We start from the raw sequence: 14,537 nt of genomic DNA on the forward strand, positions 1-14,537 counted from the left end.
TAATTTAATAAGTTATGATAATGGAACGACATGACAAAGATGCAACAAATTTTAGTATATGAAGTGTTATGGCTATAAGATGTAAGACAACATACGGGATGAGCTTAAAGAGTGCGCAAGAAACATTATTTTAAGAGCTATAAAAAAGGAAAAGAATAGAAAAATAAAAAGATAAACAGAAACTAATCATTTTATTGTTGTCGATTTCTGGAACCTACACTATATCGTAAGGTATCACTTTATAATTATTATAACTTTGGGTGACAGTCATTGCGCTTTTTTAACCTTTTAATGTCTTAGGACGTATGTAAACCCGAAGAAGAGGCTCGAGGTATTCGTTTATTGTAAAACATAGCAAAGGAAAATTTATTACATAATTGCTCATATTTAAAGCTTATTTACTACTCATAATTGGGAATAAATTTGGTTAATATTATATGAATTACAGTACATTTATATTGAAAACTGCTAGTTTACTGCAAGCCACCCTAGATCTTGTAGTGGTCGACAAGTACCCACACCGGAAAGTTGTCTCGCTCTCGACCTTTTGTGAACGATAACAATAGAAACGTGCCGTTGAGCAGTTTGCTCTTTTACGGGAAGTACCCATAAATGTCCCGTGTTTAAATTTCTGACCTTGTATTGCAAACTGTTTATACCCGGTAGAGTAAACACAATTTGCAAGGTTTGCTTCAAAGTAACATACAGTCTGATTATTACACCCGTAATGACTTGCTATAATGGATAATTTGCTCAATAATACCGTGGTGACATAGCTTCAGGATACGTACGTAGATATGACAAAGTGAGTTGAAGTAAAACAAGTTTATAGAGCGAATTCTTTAATGGCAATTTTAAAAAACCTGTTTGGCAAAGTCTTAAAGTATTAATAAAATATTTTTTGTTACATAAAAATAAAATAATTAACTGGGCGTGGCGTTGCTTGGACAATTAATGCTTAGCGAATTATTTAGTCTATATATTGTTTTTAACATATAGTTCAACCTATAAATTTTCTGGGACCATTTTATCAAATTAAATTCATCCATTCATACATTAAAAACTCACAATAAAAATGTTTCAAAAATAAATGCATTTTCCTGATCTCACTCAGTAACATTATTCCTCACTGACCACAATTTTATGTATGTCACAATCATCTCTGGACTCGACTCCCACTCTGTAATACCGTTCCTCGCTTACCGTAATGTTATGTAGGTCACAATTGCCTCTGAACTCGTCTCCCACTCTGTAACACCATTGCTTACTGACCACAATGTTGTGTATGTCACTATAATGTCTGAACTCGATCTCCCACTCTGTAATAACATTCCTCGCTGACCGAATTGTTGTGTATGTCACAACTGCCTCTGAACTCATTTCCCACTCTGTACCAACGTTCCTCACTGACCGAATTGTTGTGTATGTCACAATAATCTCTGAACTCGATTCCCACTCTGTACCAACGTTCCTCACTGACCGCAGTGTTGTGTATGTCACAACTGCCTCTGAACTCATTTCCCACTCTGTACCAACGTTCCTCACTGACCGCAGTGTTGTGTATGTCACAACTGCCTCTGAACTCATTTCCCACTCTGTACCAACGTTCCTCACTGACCGCAGTGTTGTGTATGTAACATAATCTTTTGTTGTTGTTCCATGTTCTGAATAATTAAATTTCACCCTGCCTAGATGACGGAAATTTAGTTCTTGTTAATTAATGTATTTAAACTCGGTAACTCTCAATTGAGTTACATTACATATTTCTTGTGGTCTAGGTGTTTCTTGAGTTGAAACGTAGTAACGAGTTCTTTTGAGCTTCTTCGTACCGAAGAAGCTGGTTTTGAGGCTGGCCATGGCATCAGAAAATAACTCCTGTGATGCTAACTGTCCCTGTATTAGGCACGGCTGATTGTGGGAGAGTCATGGGATTAGAAAACAACTCCTGTATCGCTAACTGGACCTGTATTAGCCACGGTTGATTGTTGAAGAGACATGGCATTAGATAACAACTCCTGTATAGCTAACTAGTCCTGTTGTATGTACGTCGGGTTGTGAGGAGTTCATGGTATCCGTTAATCGTTTATTAGCCCTCTGGTGATTCCAATCTCACAAATCCTATAAAACTATTTTTCATCTCCCTAAAAGTAAAGGATATCTTTTACAGCTTTTGATTTAAGGTTTCATCTGGTAGAGTGTAGGTACCTGGTTATGGAACGACTGTTTACAATGATAACGGATATTAAAATTTACCTTCAATTAGTCTCAGAATGCAAATACTAGTCTGAAATGGGAGTTGATTCCATCAGTAGTGACGTGTTGAATCAGATTTTGAAATGATGTGCTATAGCAGATCCAAATGGGAACGGTTACATAAAAGGATCATCAATATTATATAATTTTATTTCTTAATAGTACATATAAATATTTATTCATAATATTAACCTTATTAAGAGGCAAATTTTATTTACAACGATTGCCATCTTTGATATATAATTTTCTCATACGAGGGTAAACTAATACTAATCTATTTGACCTGCATTTTCATAACAATATCAGTTTTAAATCACGAACATAAATTGTTTAGCCAGAGATACCAACTCGTCCAAACAAGAAAGTATTAACTGGTTTTTGTGGAGGTCTTGGGGATTAAAGTCCCATAATTCATCAGATCTGGAGTTGTTGTGAAGAGGATCGAGGAGAGTGAGGGGGGATAATTAACGACGGCTAATTTAATGCTAACACAAACAGGGGCTTTATCTCGGGCATGTATCATCCTGTATCTTTTGGTCATCCTGTACGGATTTACTTTTAGCACGCAGCTTCACATTTTTATGTGACATGTCTCGGACATCCCCGTAATCAGATAAATAATTATATAAATGCTCGACCTTAGAAATAATGAGTTTTCAAAATAAAGATAAAGCCATTAACGATGTTTTTCTTTCGCTTCCCCTGATAAATGCAGTCCTCCGGGTTTCTATTTCCAGGGTTCTGAGAATAGCGATGTAATTTTACATTACCAGCGATCTCACTATAGGCTGATAGAAAACGAAATGTGTTTAATATCGAAGAAAGTGAACAAAACATTAAACCATTGTTTCTGAGTGGATTTAATTATTCCTTCAATGAATGATTTCATCACTTTATTTAGTTTCCTATGTTCATAAATTATTAATTAGCACCGATAATCTCTTTGCATGAAATTTAGCGTTTAAACGAAATAAAATACCAACAAGAGTCGCTCAGCATCTTGTTAGTAGTGAGATTTCCTAGTAGTGCGTTTTCCCATAACATTTATTATATACGCTAACCCATTACCTCAACTGATTTACCCCACAAAAGTAATCTTTTCTCATTCTAAACAATGTTCTACTATACTCAATGTACATAGTGAGGATCAGCGTCCGAGCGTCTGGGCGTCGGATTTTGGGGTTGAGTTAGAAGTTCTCCAGGTTGTATTGTATTGTCTAAGACCGGCACAGTTTTGTCGTTATTGGACATAACCGGCTGTCTCTTTATTCTGTTTTATAAGGCTCTCGCACAAACCAGTGGTTTATGAGGACTAGCGGAAAATAACCTGCTTAAAAATTACGTTTTACCTAAAATTACCGTAATTATTGACACAAATAAAAAAAAATCAACTATCTACAATACTGTTTATTTCAAATAAATTTTAATTTCTTTGTAAAATTTAAAGTTAACTTACATTTTACTATAAAACAAGATAAATATTTTAAAACTAATCACATTACTGCACAATTCAGAATAATAACGAGATACGTAGTAGAGGTGCCCGCAAGCGCGCGCTCCTGACAACCGAAAAAGCAGTAATACACTCAACGGATATGTTTGGTTATGGCTCTGTATGAGACGCAGAACTTTCGAGCAGGCGGTTGGACTTAGACAATGGGGGCTACCGTCCCACTGTCGTTGAGTGAAGGTCGTTTTAAACTGTACTTCCTCGACAACCACGATAAGCAAGGAGCGTGCAGCGGGCATTTCAAAAGCCTTTTGTAAACTAAAAAATCTCTCCAAGAGATATTATTTATAATATCGGTGTTACTGTAATTGGAGCTTTGGTCAAAGAATGCCATTAAAATATATCCGTCTACGGCGTGGGAAGGGCTAATACATACTTCTTTGTCCCTTCACCACGCAAGGTCCACGAAGAAGGTCTAAACTTTATAGGACTTTGAAAATAAGCTTGATCTCAAACATTACAGAGACAGGTAAATGGAAATGTTTACTGTGATCGTAAGGCTACTCAGTAACAATCATTTGTTGTGTTTAAGCAGGTGTCAGGATCTGTTGGGTAGAGATTGTGGTTTTCTGGTGTCCACGACATGTGAGATCAAACCCCTACAGTTTTAGTTGTATTAATATCCTTAGTATCAAAATAAACGGGAGTATATTTATAAAAATATAAACAGAAAAAGTTGTCACATTATTCTAAATTGACACCTGACCCTCTTAAAGTAAAGAGGTGTCAGCACCAACTCTCCACAAAGTAAAATAAAACGAAGCAATATTTGCCGACTGCCCACCAAGCGCTCCAAGGTAAGCAGTTTGCTTTGTATCAAGTCGGAAGCTTCTTTGGAACTTCCTGGCCTCGAGATATTTTAGGACTTGGCGCCTAAGCTGCTTAAGAGATGAGAGTAACACTTGGTACTTTATTTTTCTAACTTCTGTAAATACTTGTACAGCAGTGTAAAAAGTTACCTAAGTAAGACATGTTTCAGTAAATTTACCTTTTTAATGCATCAAGTCAATTATCAATGTGTGCAATATTTCCATTGTTTAGAGTGAAACCAAGACTAATGTTCATATATTTACATAGTTGAAGTTCAGGAAATTCAATTTTGATGAGTCAGTGTAATAGTATTTCTGAAAATATATGAAATGATAGAACTGGACAGTAATTTATACAAAGACCAGTTACGCAAATATTTTTAAACTGTTACCAAAAAAATACTGTTTTATTGAAAATAAATTATAAACAGCAAATTTATGTTAACATTGAAGTGTTCAACAGCTTTATTTAATTTTATTATTTACATTTTTTAAATTGAGCCTTCTATACGGGATTAAACCTTGTTCAACCTTATTTTTCATTGTGATTATTATAATAAACGAGCATTTAAATACCTTCCTTGATTGAAAAAATAACACTACTCGTGTATTTTTCGAGTACATGAGATGGACGTAGCATCGGCCTCATATACTTTAGCCTCTTTGGCAGCGTAGCGTATGAAGTGTGCATTTGGAGGCGCATATTAGACTGTACATTGGCCGGTAAAAATTATTGCGCGTATGAGAACTCGTCTGCCGCTATCACATTGTTTAGAGCCCTACACCCCTTTCAACTCCAAGATCAGGATTCAAACAATACCCAAGTACGACGTTTGGAATACAATTGTTAAGCGAAGTTGCAATATTGTTGGAAAAGACTACGTTGGCGCATTGCTAGTCGAAACTACACAAGGCAATACGTAGTGAGTAGTGAGCGGTTGGTACTCTAGGCCGTAAACCGAGCGTAAACTGGGAAGGTAGCGTAGGAGAATTTCTTCATACTAAATCTCAGCTAGCATGACTCAAGATGACCGGATTAATCACACATTGTCTGATGCCCATACAAGACGGTGTAAAGAAACTTAATAAACTTTTGCACTAATGTGTTACATTACTCATTTAGTCATATTTATGATTAATTTATACCTGTTTGCAAAGTTCAAAATCTATTTAGAAGCATTTTTAGACTACAGAAGTAATATAAACTTTGTACGGAGAAAAGTGTTTATTTCCACTGGTATAATCGTTACGCTTATTTATATTTATCTAAATTTAAAATAAAAATATAGAAAACCAAACACAATAAATCAAAATTCTTATAAATTATATCAAATCCATGAGAGTAAAATCAATTTTTCAGTAAACCTTAGACTAGTTTTGATCGAGATAACATTTACATTAGAAATAAACGTATTTTAAATACATATATAATATTGAATGAGAAAACAAATAAGGCAACTGAGAAAATTTTAATTTATCATAATAGTAAATAAAGAAATACTGATATCGATTCAAATGAATATTTATTACTAAAATGTATTTCTCAATACATGTGTTACTTCTAGATGTGTCAATCTTCATAAAAACTGTTGAGGTAATGGAAAACTAATACTTTTTTACATCGTAATATGCTCACAGTGCAAACACAGTTTCCTTGATACCATTTCAGTGGTACAGTTTGGAGTAAAGAAGTATAAAATGTTTGAAGGAAAACTGAAATCAGTCCGTCAGTATAATGGAGATCACGTCCAAGATAAACACAGACACCACACGTGACCGAGATAGTGATCGCTAACAAGAGAGTACCCCTCCCATCGCCATCACCAGACATTCACCAATCCACCATACAATTAATTGGCTTTGTTCCAGCTTTCACTCAAATAAATGGGCAAAGCTTGGTCCAGTTGAAGTTAGCAGAAAACAAGAAATTTCCTCTGTAATTAATTAAATAATTGGCTACATTCTTTGGATCAATCGATAATTAATTAGCTTAACATCGTTCCATATGTCACGAAGTGAGAGTATTTCCAAGTATAACATCTCCTACTTCGGTTGGTACTTTGTTTCTCTGACTTAAGAAAAGCTCTAGTTAGATAAAAATGATAAATAATAAATGAAACTAAAAATTATTAATGGCACATGTAGTATTGTTATTAATCATTGCTTTAGTTATTTTTATGTTTAAGTCAAACAAAAAAAAACTTTTCTACATCTCATTGGTCACTAAAGTCCAATTTATTCCTTCCAGATCTAATTTTATATGTCAATCAACATAACTTGCACATTTTTATTCCACAACGCTTTTGATTATTTGTAATCGTAGAATTAAGAATGAGATAGTGAGGACATTTTTTTCTAAAAGTGTGAAATAAGTGGAACATTTTTACAAATTTAAAATCACTGCTAAGACCCGATAAAGCTCCGCCCCTCCAATCCAACTTACAGGTGACTGCTGACTACTAACAGCTTTGGTTTGACTTCTGTTGATTGAAGATTGTTCTGAGCTTGTTCAAAGCTGACGTACCAGAACAATTAAATTGTAAAACCAATGTTTCGGGGCGGTGGGAACTAGAAAAATATTGCGTTAATCGCAACACTTTCCGTGCAAGCCAAAGAATTTAGACTTAATACTTTCTCATAATTACGATAGGGAACAATGGAATACAATTTATTATTCTCGTTTGGTCCAACTATAATGGTTACATCTTTGAGTAATATTAATTATATTATTCTATGTAAATTGTTGCCACTGTGGCCACAATATTTTCCTGCAATTATATTGTACAAAAATAAAAGTTAAAGTATTAGTCGCATATAACCAAACGCCAGATCAACGGTTACTGCTTTGGGTGACGCTCATTATATTATTCTATGTATAAAGTTTCCACTCTGGTCATAATACTAATGCAGTTATAAAATAGAAAAATGGAAAGAGATATAGAAAAGTATAGTTAAAATAGTGATTATGGCAGGAAATATCATGGACATTTTGAAAGTAAATTAATGCGAATATTGTGTTATAACCTACATAAAAATAGTTTGTTGCTGCTATTGCTACACTATTCGACGATGCTGCCTAAAACGTCTTTTTTAAACATAGTGAAAAAGTCTACTTTCATGCCACTTTGGGTCTAAAATAGTGAGAAGATTTGGCATTAATTGGTGCACTTTTATTGCCGAAATTGTATACTTCTTATAACTTGTACAGCCACCATCTCGAAATCTTACAAAACATCTAATACTACGGGTCAAAATCATTTGTTAAATAAAAGAAGAATAAAACTTGTTGTACTTTTTTGAATTATGATAGATTATATCACTGTTTCCTTTAAAAAATTTAAACGGTCTTAATCAGTAAGAGCATAATTGTATGATCTTCAGGTTTAAAATTTACAAACATTTTATTTTTCTCCAACAAATAACACACAAATCTTCTACAAATCGTTACTTAAAATTTGAATGATTTTCTCAAACTCCATTGAGTATAATTATTATAATATCCTTCATTTATTTTTCTCCTACGTATTATCTCAACATCAGACTAAAGAGTTGAGTTGAAGGAATGTCAACAGTTTCTGCTGTTTGTCTAATTTAAGGTTTAGTTTGGATTTATTTTGCCTAGAATTAATTGGCGTTCTGTTCAAAAACCAATTCGAATTTGTGTTTCACAATTCATTTCTACATCAATGGATTGTCCATTAGAAAAAGTGTTAGGAGAATTATCCAAGTTTTAGAGAAAGTCGTCCAGCGATTTACAACTTAAACAAGGTTAAAGAGGCAGGTAGAACGGAGAGCCATCCTAAAAATATGTGCTAAATTCCTACAAGATTTTGTAAAAATACATCAAAGAAATTTGATATTTCAGGCCGAAGTCTTCAGATATGTCCAGTTAACCGCTTTGCTTTTACGGAACCCTGTATTTAGGACTGGGATAGTTTGTGCATGCTGCTCGGTGCTACCCTTCAATGATGGCCGTTTGTGTCCTGGGATATAATACAATGTACTCCCTCACTGTCCGATCCTTGGCCGTTTGTGTCCTCGGATATAATACAGTGTACTTCCTCAATGTCCGATCCTTGGCCGTTTGTGTCCTCGGATTTAATACAGTTTACTTCCTCACTTTCCGATCCTTGACCGTTTGTGTCCTCGGATTTAATACAGTGTATGTAATCACTTTCCGGTTCTTTGCCGTTTGTATCCTTGGATGTAAGTTACTTATATGCAGCATTCTAGATTTTACTTATATGCAACACTCAAAAATTAATTTCATAAGCAAAATTATTTATTAATAAATATTTGTTTTATACTATACCGGGAAAAACACAGAGTAAAAGGCAATACCACTTTTCCATAAATATTTTTTTGTAAATTAGCTCTGGAAATACTATAAAATACAAGGAAGATATTTATTTTAAATATTTTTGTGACCTCGTGGTATGCTCTAGTCTAATTTTAAAAGTATTTTCAAAGGAACAATCAAAGACGCAACGTCCAGAGAGATAAACCAAATAATATAGCAACATATAAAATCAACAGGTTTACTTATGTAAGAAAGATGTACTGTACAAAATGTAAAATAACAAAATTATAGTAAATCTTGAACATGTAAAATAAAAGGTTACTGTTTGTAACTGCGTTCGTAAATTTGTTCTATTTAAAGAAGCATGAAACAAGAAATTGAAATGCAAAGTAGAACAAATTCCCTTATGGGGTCATACAAAGTTAAGTTAGCTGAAACTTTCTTATTTCACCGTCTCCTTTGAGACACAAAGGAGGAGCGATGAATGGGGAACGACTAAGATGGTGTCCACAAAGAGAACTGTCGCGGCGATTGTCTCAACAAAGGAGATGTGGGTTTGGCTTGGACTTGACAGCTTAGTCTATAAGGAGTGGGGAGGGAACACGTAGATGCTGGTCTAGAGGTAGATTTACATATCTATATGAGATCTGTGATAACGTGTAACAACAAGTTCTCGTATCATTTCATAACAAAGTATTTTTACACATTTTTATTAAAGAACGATAGTGTCAAAAATCACAATAAATTACATTATTCTAACATTGGAGCATTGTTTTACCTTTATCAAAACTTTATATATTCCAACAAATATTTTTCTGTAATATTTATGTTAACTTTGCACGTCGCGTTTTAGATTTTCATACTTATACTCTTTTTTAAATTTCTTTGTCCCTCCCTATTCCTTATTCAATCATCTTTACTATTCGTTGTTACTTTTTTTATTAACACTTTCACGCTTATTATTATGTCGACACCTCAATTCTTTTTCTTATAGCGATTTAACAATATTCTCACTACTCCTGATTGCTTATTCATATACATAAGTCTACATATTAAATTGAATTTTATTTTTTGCATTATTTCTAGGTCGTCTTGGATAGTTCGTCCTTCTGGTTTGATTTTATCTGCCATTTCTACTCTAGATATATTTTTTAGTTTCACACTCTCCCTGCAATATCTGTCCAAGCTTCACATCTTCCTGAGTGTCCTAAGTTTCAGCGGCTCCCATCACCCTTATCTCTGTCCAGGTGTCCTTCTTCTCTACCAGCCCCGAGCTCAGCAACAAGCAGAGGTTCGAGTACTTCACTCGCACCATCCCCTCGGACCATCATCGGGTCAAGGCCATGGTGGAGATCGTCCGTAGACTCGGCTGGAGCTACGTCTCTATCATCTATGAGGAGTCCAATTATGGTATCAAGGTCAGCATTCCTATATCATAATTTAACGTCAGGAAACTACATCACGAGAACACATACGTTATTATAAAAATTATAATTTGTAAGAAAAATGATTATCTGCAAGGTTGAAACATTTAATAATTTGAATGGGATGTATTTATATCAAGGTACACTTTTATACAGTCAGAGTTTGCATCTCTCTCTGTGTAAGGCCTGAACTTTTACGCGATAACTCATTTTAGAGATTGGCCTCGATCCAGCATTGTTCGGAATAGGTGAACGAGCTTCAGGAGTGCTCTGATATGAATTTTGTGGGGGGGGAGGGCGTGTGTAAAAACTGTTCACCCCGACCCGCCTTCATGGGAGTCTGCCATAGTTATGACTGTGACAAGTAAAACTCCCCTGTCAAAAGTAAAACTTTCCTTATTTTTGCTTAAAAAATTTCTTCATAGTTAAGGATCACGTTTTTTATAACATACATAATATAGGCGCCAATGCCTACATGTTTACGAGTAAACCACGGCATTTTTATACGTTTGTAACTTAAGACATAGTGTAAAAATATGACTACGAGCCAACGTTTGTGTAATTTATTAATATTTTTAATCAAGTTGGAAATCTTTAAATGTACAACTTTCTTAAAACAATTTAGATATAATCTAGATCAAACCATTCACATTTTTTAGGCATTTCTATCAATGCATGCAAACAAACTTCTAGCGTATTGATTCAATTAAATTAATGAAAAATTATGGAATGGGAAAGTTTATTATTAAAAAAAAGTAGGAATTTGAGGCTTGAAAAGCAGTAAATTAAATCATAATAGTCTAAATTCATTAAAAACATTAAGCATTCTTACCTAGCATTCAAACAGCTATTCTAGTTTATTAAAAATATACTAAAATTATTTATTTAATTTATTTTTTGAATTATTATTTAAAAAGTTAATATAACGATTTAAAAACATCACAAGTTTAAATAAATATAAAAGTAATACATAAAATATCATGCTAATTTTTTAAAAGTGAGTTAATTAGACCCAAGTTATTAATATATTGTAAAGCATTTAACAAACCAAACTATATGAAATTATCAATAATCATAATTATTTTCTATGTTTCAAAGAACTTCTTTGAAATAAGCAGGTATAAGATAAAAAGTAAAATGGATCAAAATGAAAATCACATATTTAATTTTGATTATATTTGATGTTAGGCTATCACGTAGAAAGTAACAAATTTCACCTATGGACGAATGTATAAGGATTATGTTCTATTAAATTAGACCTTGTTTATTATTTATAATGCTAATTGTGTAAAAATTGAAAATAGTGAAATAAAGATATTGAAATCATTCAAAGAGATTAAAAAAATACAGATGATAAAAATATATATCTGACTGTCGCAATTAATAAAGTAATTTAACTGATTTTTCTTTGTGTAGATACATTGTTTTATTTTTCAATATTTATGAAAATTTATATGTAACATAAAAACTTATGTAAGAACAAGAAGAACTTTTTGGTGTAACTACGTACAATATCAAATATCACTAAAACATATAATATTTCTTGAGTGAAGAAAATTATTCAAAATTTAATAACTTTACTTTTTTATAAAAGCTTTTATTATATAGTTCTGATTGTAGTGCAAGACTCACTGAAAATAACGATAGCCACTGCTCTCAGGTGTTCCAGGAAATGGAGGTCCTGCTATTTAATTACGAGATCTGTATCGGGTACTTATTGATTGTAGTACAGGTTCTACTGGGAATGTTAGTTGCTGCCACTGCTCTCGAGTGCTCGAGAAAATGGAGTTCCTACTAGTCAAGTACGAGACATGTACTGAGTAGCGATTGATTGTAGTAAAAGTACTACTGAGAATGTTGATTGTATCTGCTCTCAGTCGTTCGAGGAAATGGAGGTCCTACTGGTAAAGTAAGAGACATGTAATGAGTAGCGATTGATTGTAGTGCAGGTTCTGCTGGGAATGTTGATTGTGCCTTTTTCTCAGGCGTTTGAGGAGTTGGAGGTCCTGCTATCCAAGTACGAGATATGTATCGCAGTAAAGGAGAAGTTGGTCAAGGACTCGGAAGTCGCTGAGGAGACTGCTTACGACACCATCGTGCTCCGCCTTCTAACCAAGCCGAGAGCTCGAGGTCTGTATCACACGATTCATAACTAGAAGCCTGATAGATAATATCGTACCTGAGACTTTAACTGCATAAATAAATACGCGACGAACTATGTGCATTGACTGTTGCTAGTAATACAGACACTTAAGGAAGAATGGGTCGTACTCCTGCTAATTAGGAAAATCACTGCAAGAGTTGACGTTATCAGGTTTTCTTGTTCAGACGCAATGTGAAGAGAAATTTTCACAGTTCTATTATGTGTTACGCTATTTACAGTGTTAGGCAAAAAGTTTTAACAGAAACTTTCAACCATTCATATCCGCTTATCCAGTGGGAGGAGTGTATCGGGCTCGCAGATGGAGCACGCCAAAGTTGTACAGTCACGCGTAAAAACATCGGTCTGTCTATATAGAAAAAGTAAGCTGTGGCAGCGCCTTTTTTATGTTTCTAGAAACACACGCAGTTCTAACCCGTGGTATTCTTCGCCACATCAACCTCACTCGCCAAAATCGTGGGCACAGATACATGCCTCGTACCACGGGTGTAATACATGTGTATATCTAAACTGAGGTCCTTTATTAATCCAGAGGAAACCGTCTGCCTACCTACGTACTAACCACATTATAATGTAAGCAGAGCCTCTTCAGTAGATTTGTAAAACAATTACCTGAATTTCAACCTGCTAGGTTTCATACTGGTTATAATTTTAATATATCTAGACCTATTAAAGAATTATTTTGTCACAATTTAATACCATGGTTTTAAATAACTATAAATTATTACAATCAATGATAAATACTCTGTACAAAATGATCTCTACAATTCCAAAGTTTATAGCAACAATTTGGCACTTTTAAATAGGAAATTCATCTCATAAATAAATTTAATTCTATCTGGAATTTGGAAAATTTGATTGCAATAGACATAGCTGTAGTTTAATTGACATTTAGGTTTAGCCACAGTGAGGCTAAAATAATTTGGTACTATGGCATTTTAAAAATTAAATAAAATAGTGTTTCATTCCAGATGTCAAAGATAGAGCCAGGACTATATATGGATATGTCATATAAATGATAACTTTAGGTAATAAAATTTTATGAAATATAATCAATACACAAGTTACACCTTAACACAACCAGTTAGACGCCACAGTCACAAGGTGAATTTGGCAGCGATGGATGGTCACCCCTCATGCTGGTGTTTTAAGGCAACGAGTGAGAGGTGGGTTGGTTAAACTCTTGGGTGTTCCAGGAGCCATTATCTTCGGATCGGACCAGGAGGGTGGCAGGGTTGATGAGAGCAGTAAGACGCTGCAATGCCACCGGTAACTTTTCTTGGATTGGCAGCGATGGATGGTCAGCCCCCAGCCTGGTGTAGCAAGGCAACGAGCGAGAGGTGGAGGGTACTCTTAGTGTCCAGCCCCAGGCCAACCCTGTGGCCGGATTTGACCGTTACTTCCTCAATCTGACTGTGGAAAATAACCGCCGAAATCCGTGGTTTATAGGTTAGTCAATCCTTTTCTACTTTGTTATTACAGGTTTTATGTGCCTTTTTACACCTTTAGTGTGCTAGTATTTCTGTAAAAACTAAAAAAGACTATTTTAATAATTAATTACCACTTTGATTTTTTTTATTTTTAAGAAGTAAAAAATCATTAAAGTGTTACTAAAATGAGTCGGACAAAGGCTCATTGACAACTAATGGAAAAGAAGTTTTCATGCATTTTAAAACATGTATTCTTTAGATATTCGTTCTTGAAACCTTCTCTGAATTTCAAAGTTACAAATTTATTTCACTAATAGATTAGGTCTCAATGTTTATTGAACTGAACTTCATGAATACATTTATATTTACTGGGTTCTTCTAAATAGAATATAGGTTTTTAAGAAAGAAAGGATTTTTCCTATTTTAGCTTCATTTCTGTCCTTACTCATTAGTTTATGTTGTTGAGGGGGGTTGAGTGCATTGGGTGAGTACCAGCAATTGAAACTTTGATTGCCGTATATATCTCGTATTAATTAACTTATATTGAGAATTGTATCTAAAATTAACGTATCTCCATATACTTTTAAAAACACCCACAACCAGTATTGCTAAATTCCGAATATACTTCCGTACGTGTATGGGTTTTAAAT

At 34.1% G+C, this 14,537-nt stretch overlaps 1 protein-coding gene across 1 annotated transcript in view; it reads left to right on the forward strand.

Moving 5' to 3' along the window:
• LOC124366863 (metabotropic glutamate receptor 2-like) overlaps positions 1 to 14,537 on the forward strand; it is a 56,567-nt gene that overhangs the window by 21,232 nt on the left and 20,798 nt on the right. Inside the window, 4 exon segments of the mRNA XM_046823464.1 lie at positions 10,091 to 10,290; positions 12,282 to 12,426; positions 13,654 to 13,682; positions 13,684 to 13,906. Coding sequence (XP_046679420.1) covers positions 10,091 to 10,290; positions 12,282 to 12,426; positions 13,654 to 13,682; positions 13,684 to 13,906 — 597 coding nt within the window.

This window comes from Homalodisca vitripennis, chromosome 7, assembly GCF_021130785.1.
Source record: "Homalodisca vitripennis isolate AUS2020 chromosome 7, UT_GWSS_2.1, whole genome shotgun sequence".
Lineage (NCBI taxonomy): Eukaryota > Metazoa > Arthropoda > Insecta > Hemiptera > Cicadellidae > Homalodisca > Homalodisca vitripennis.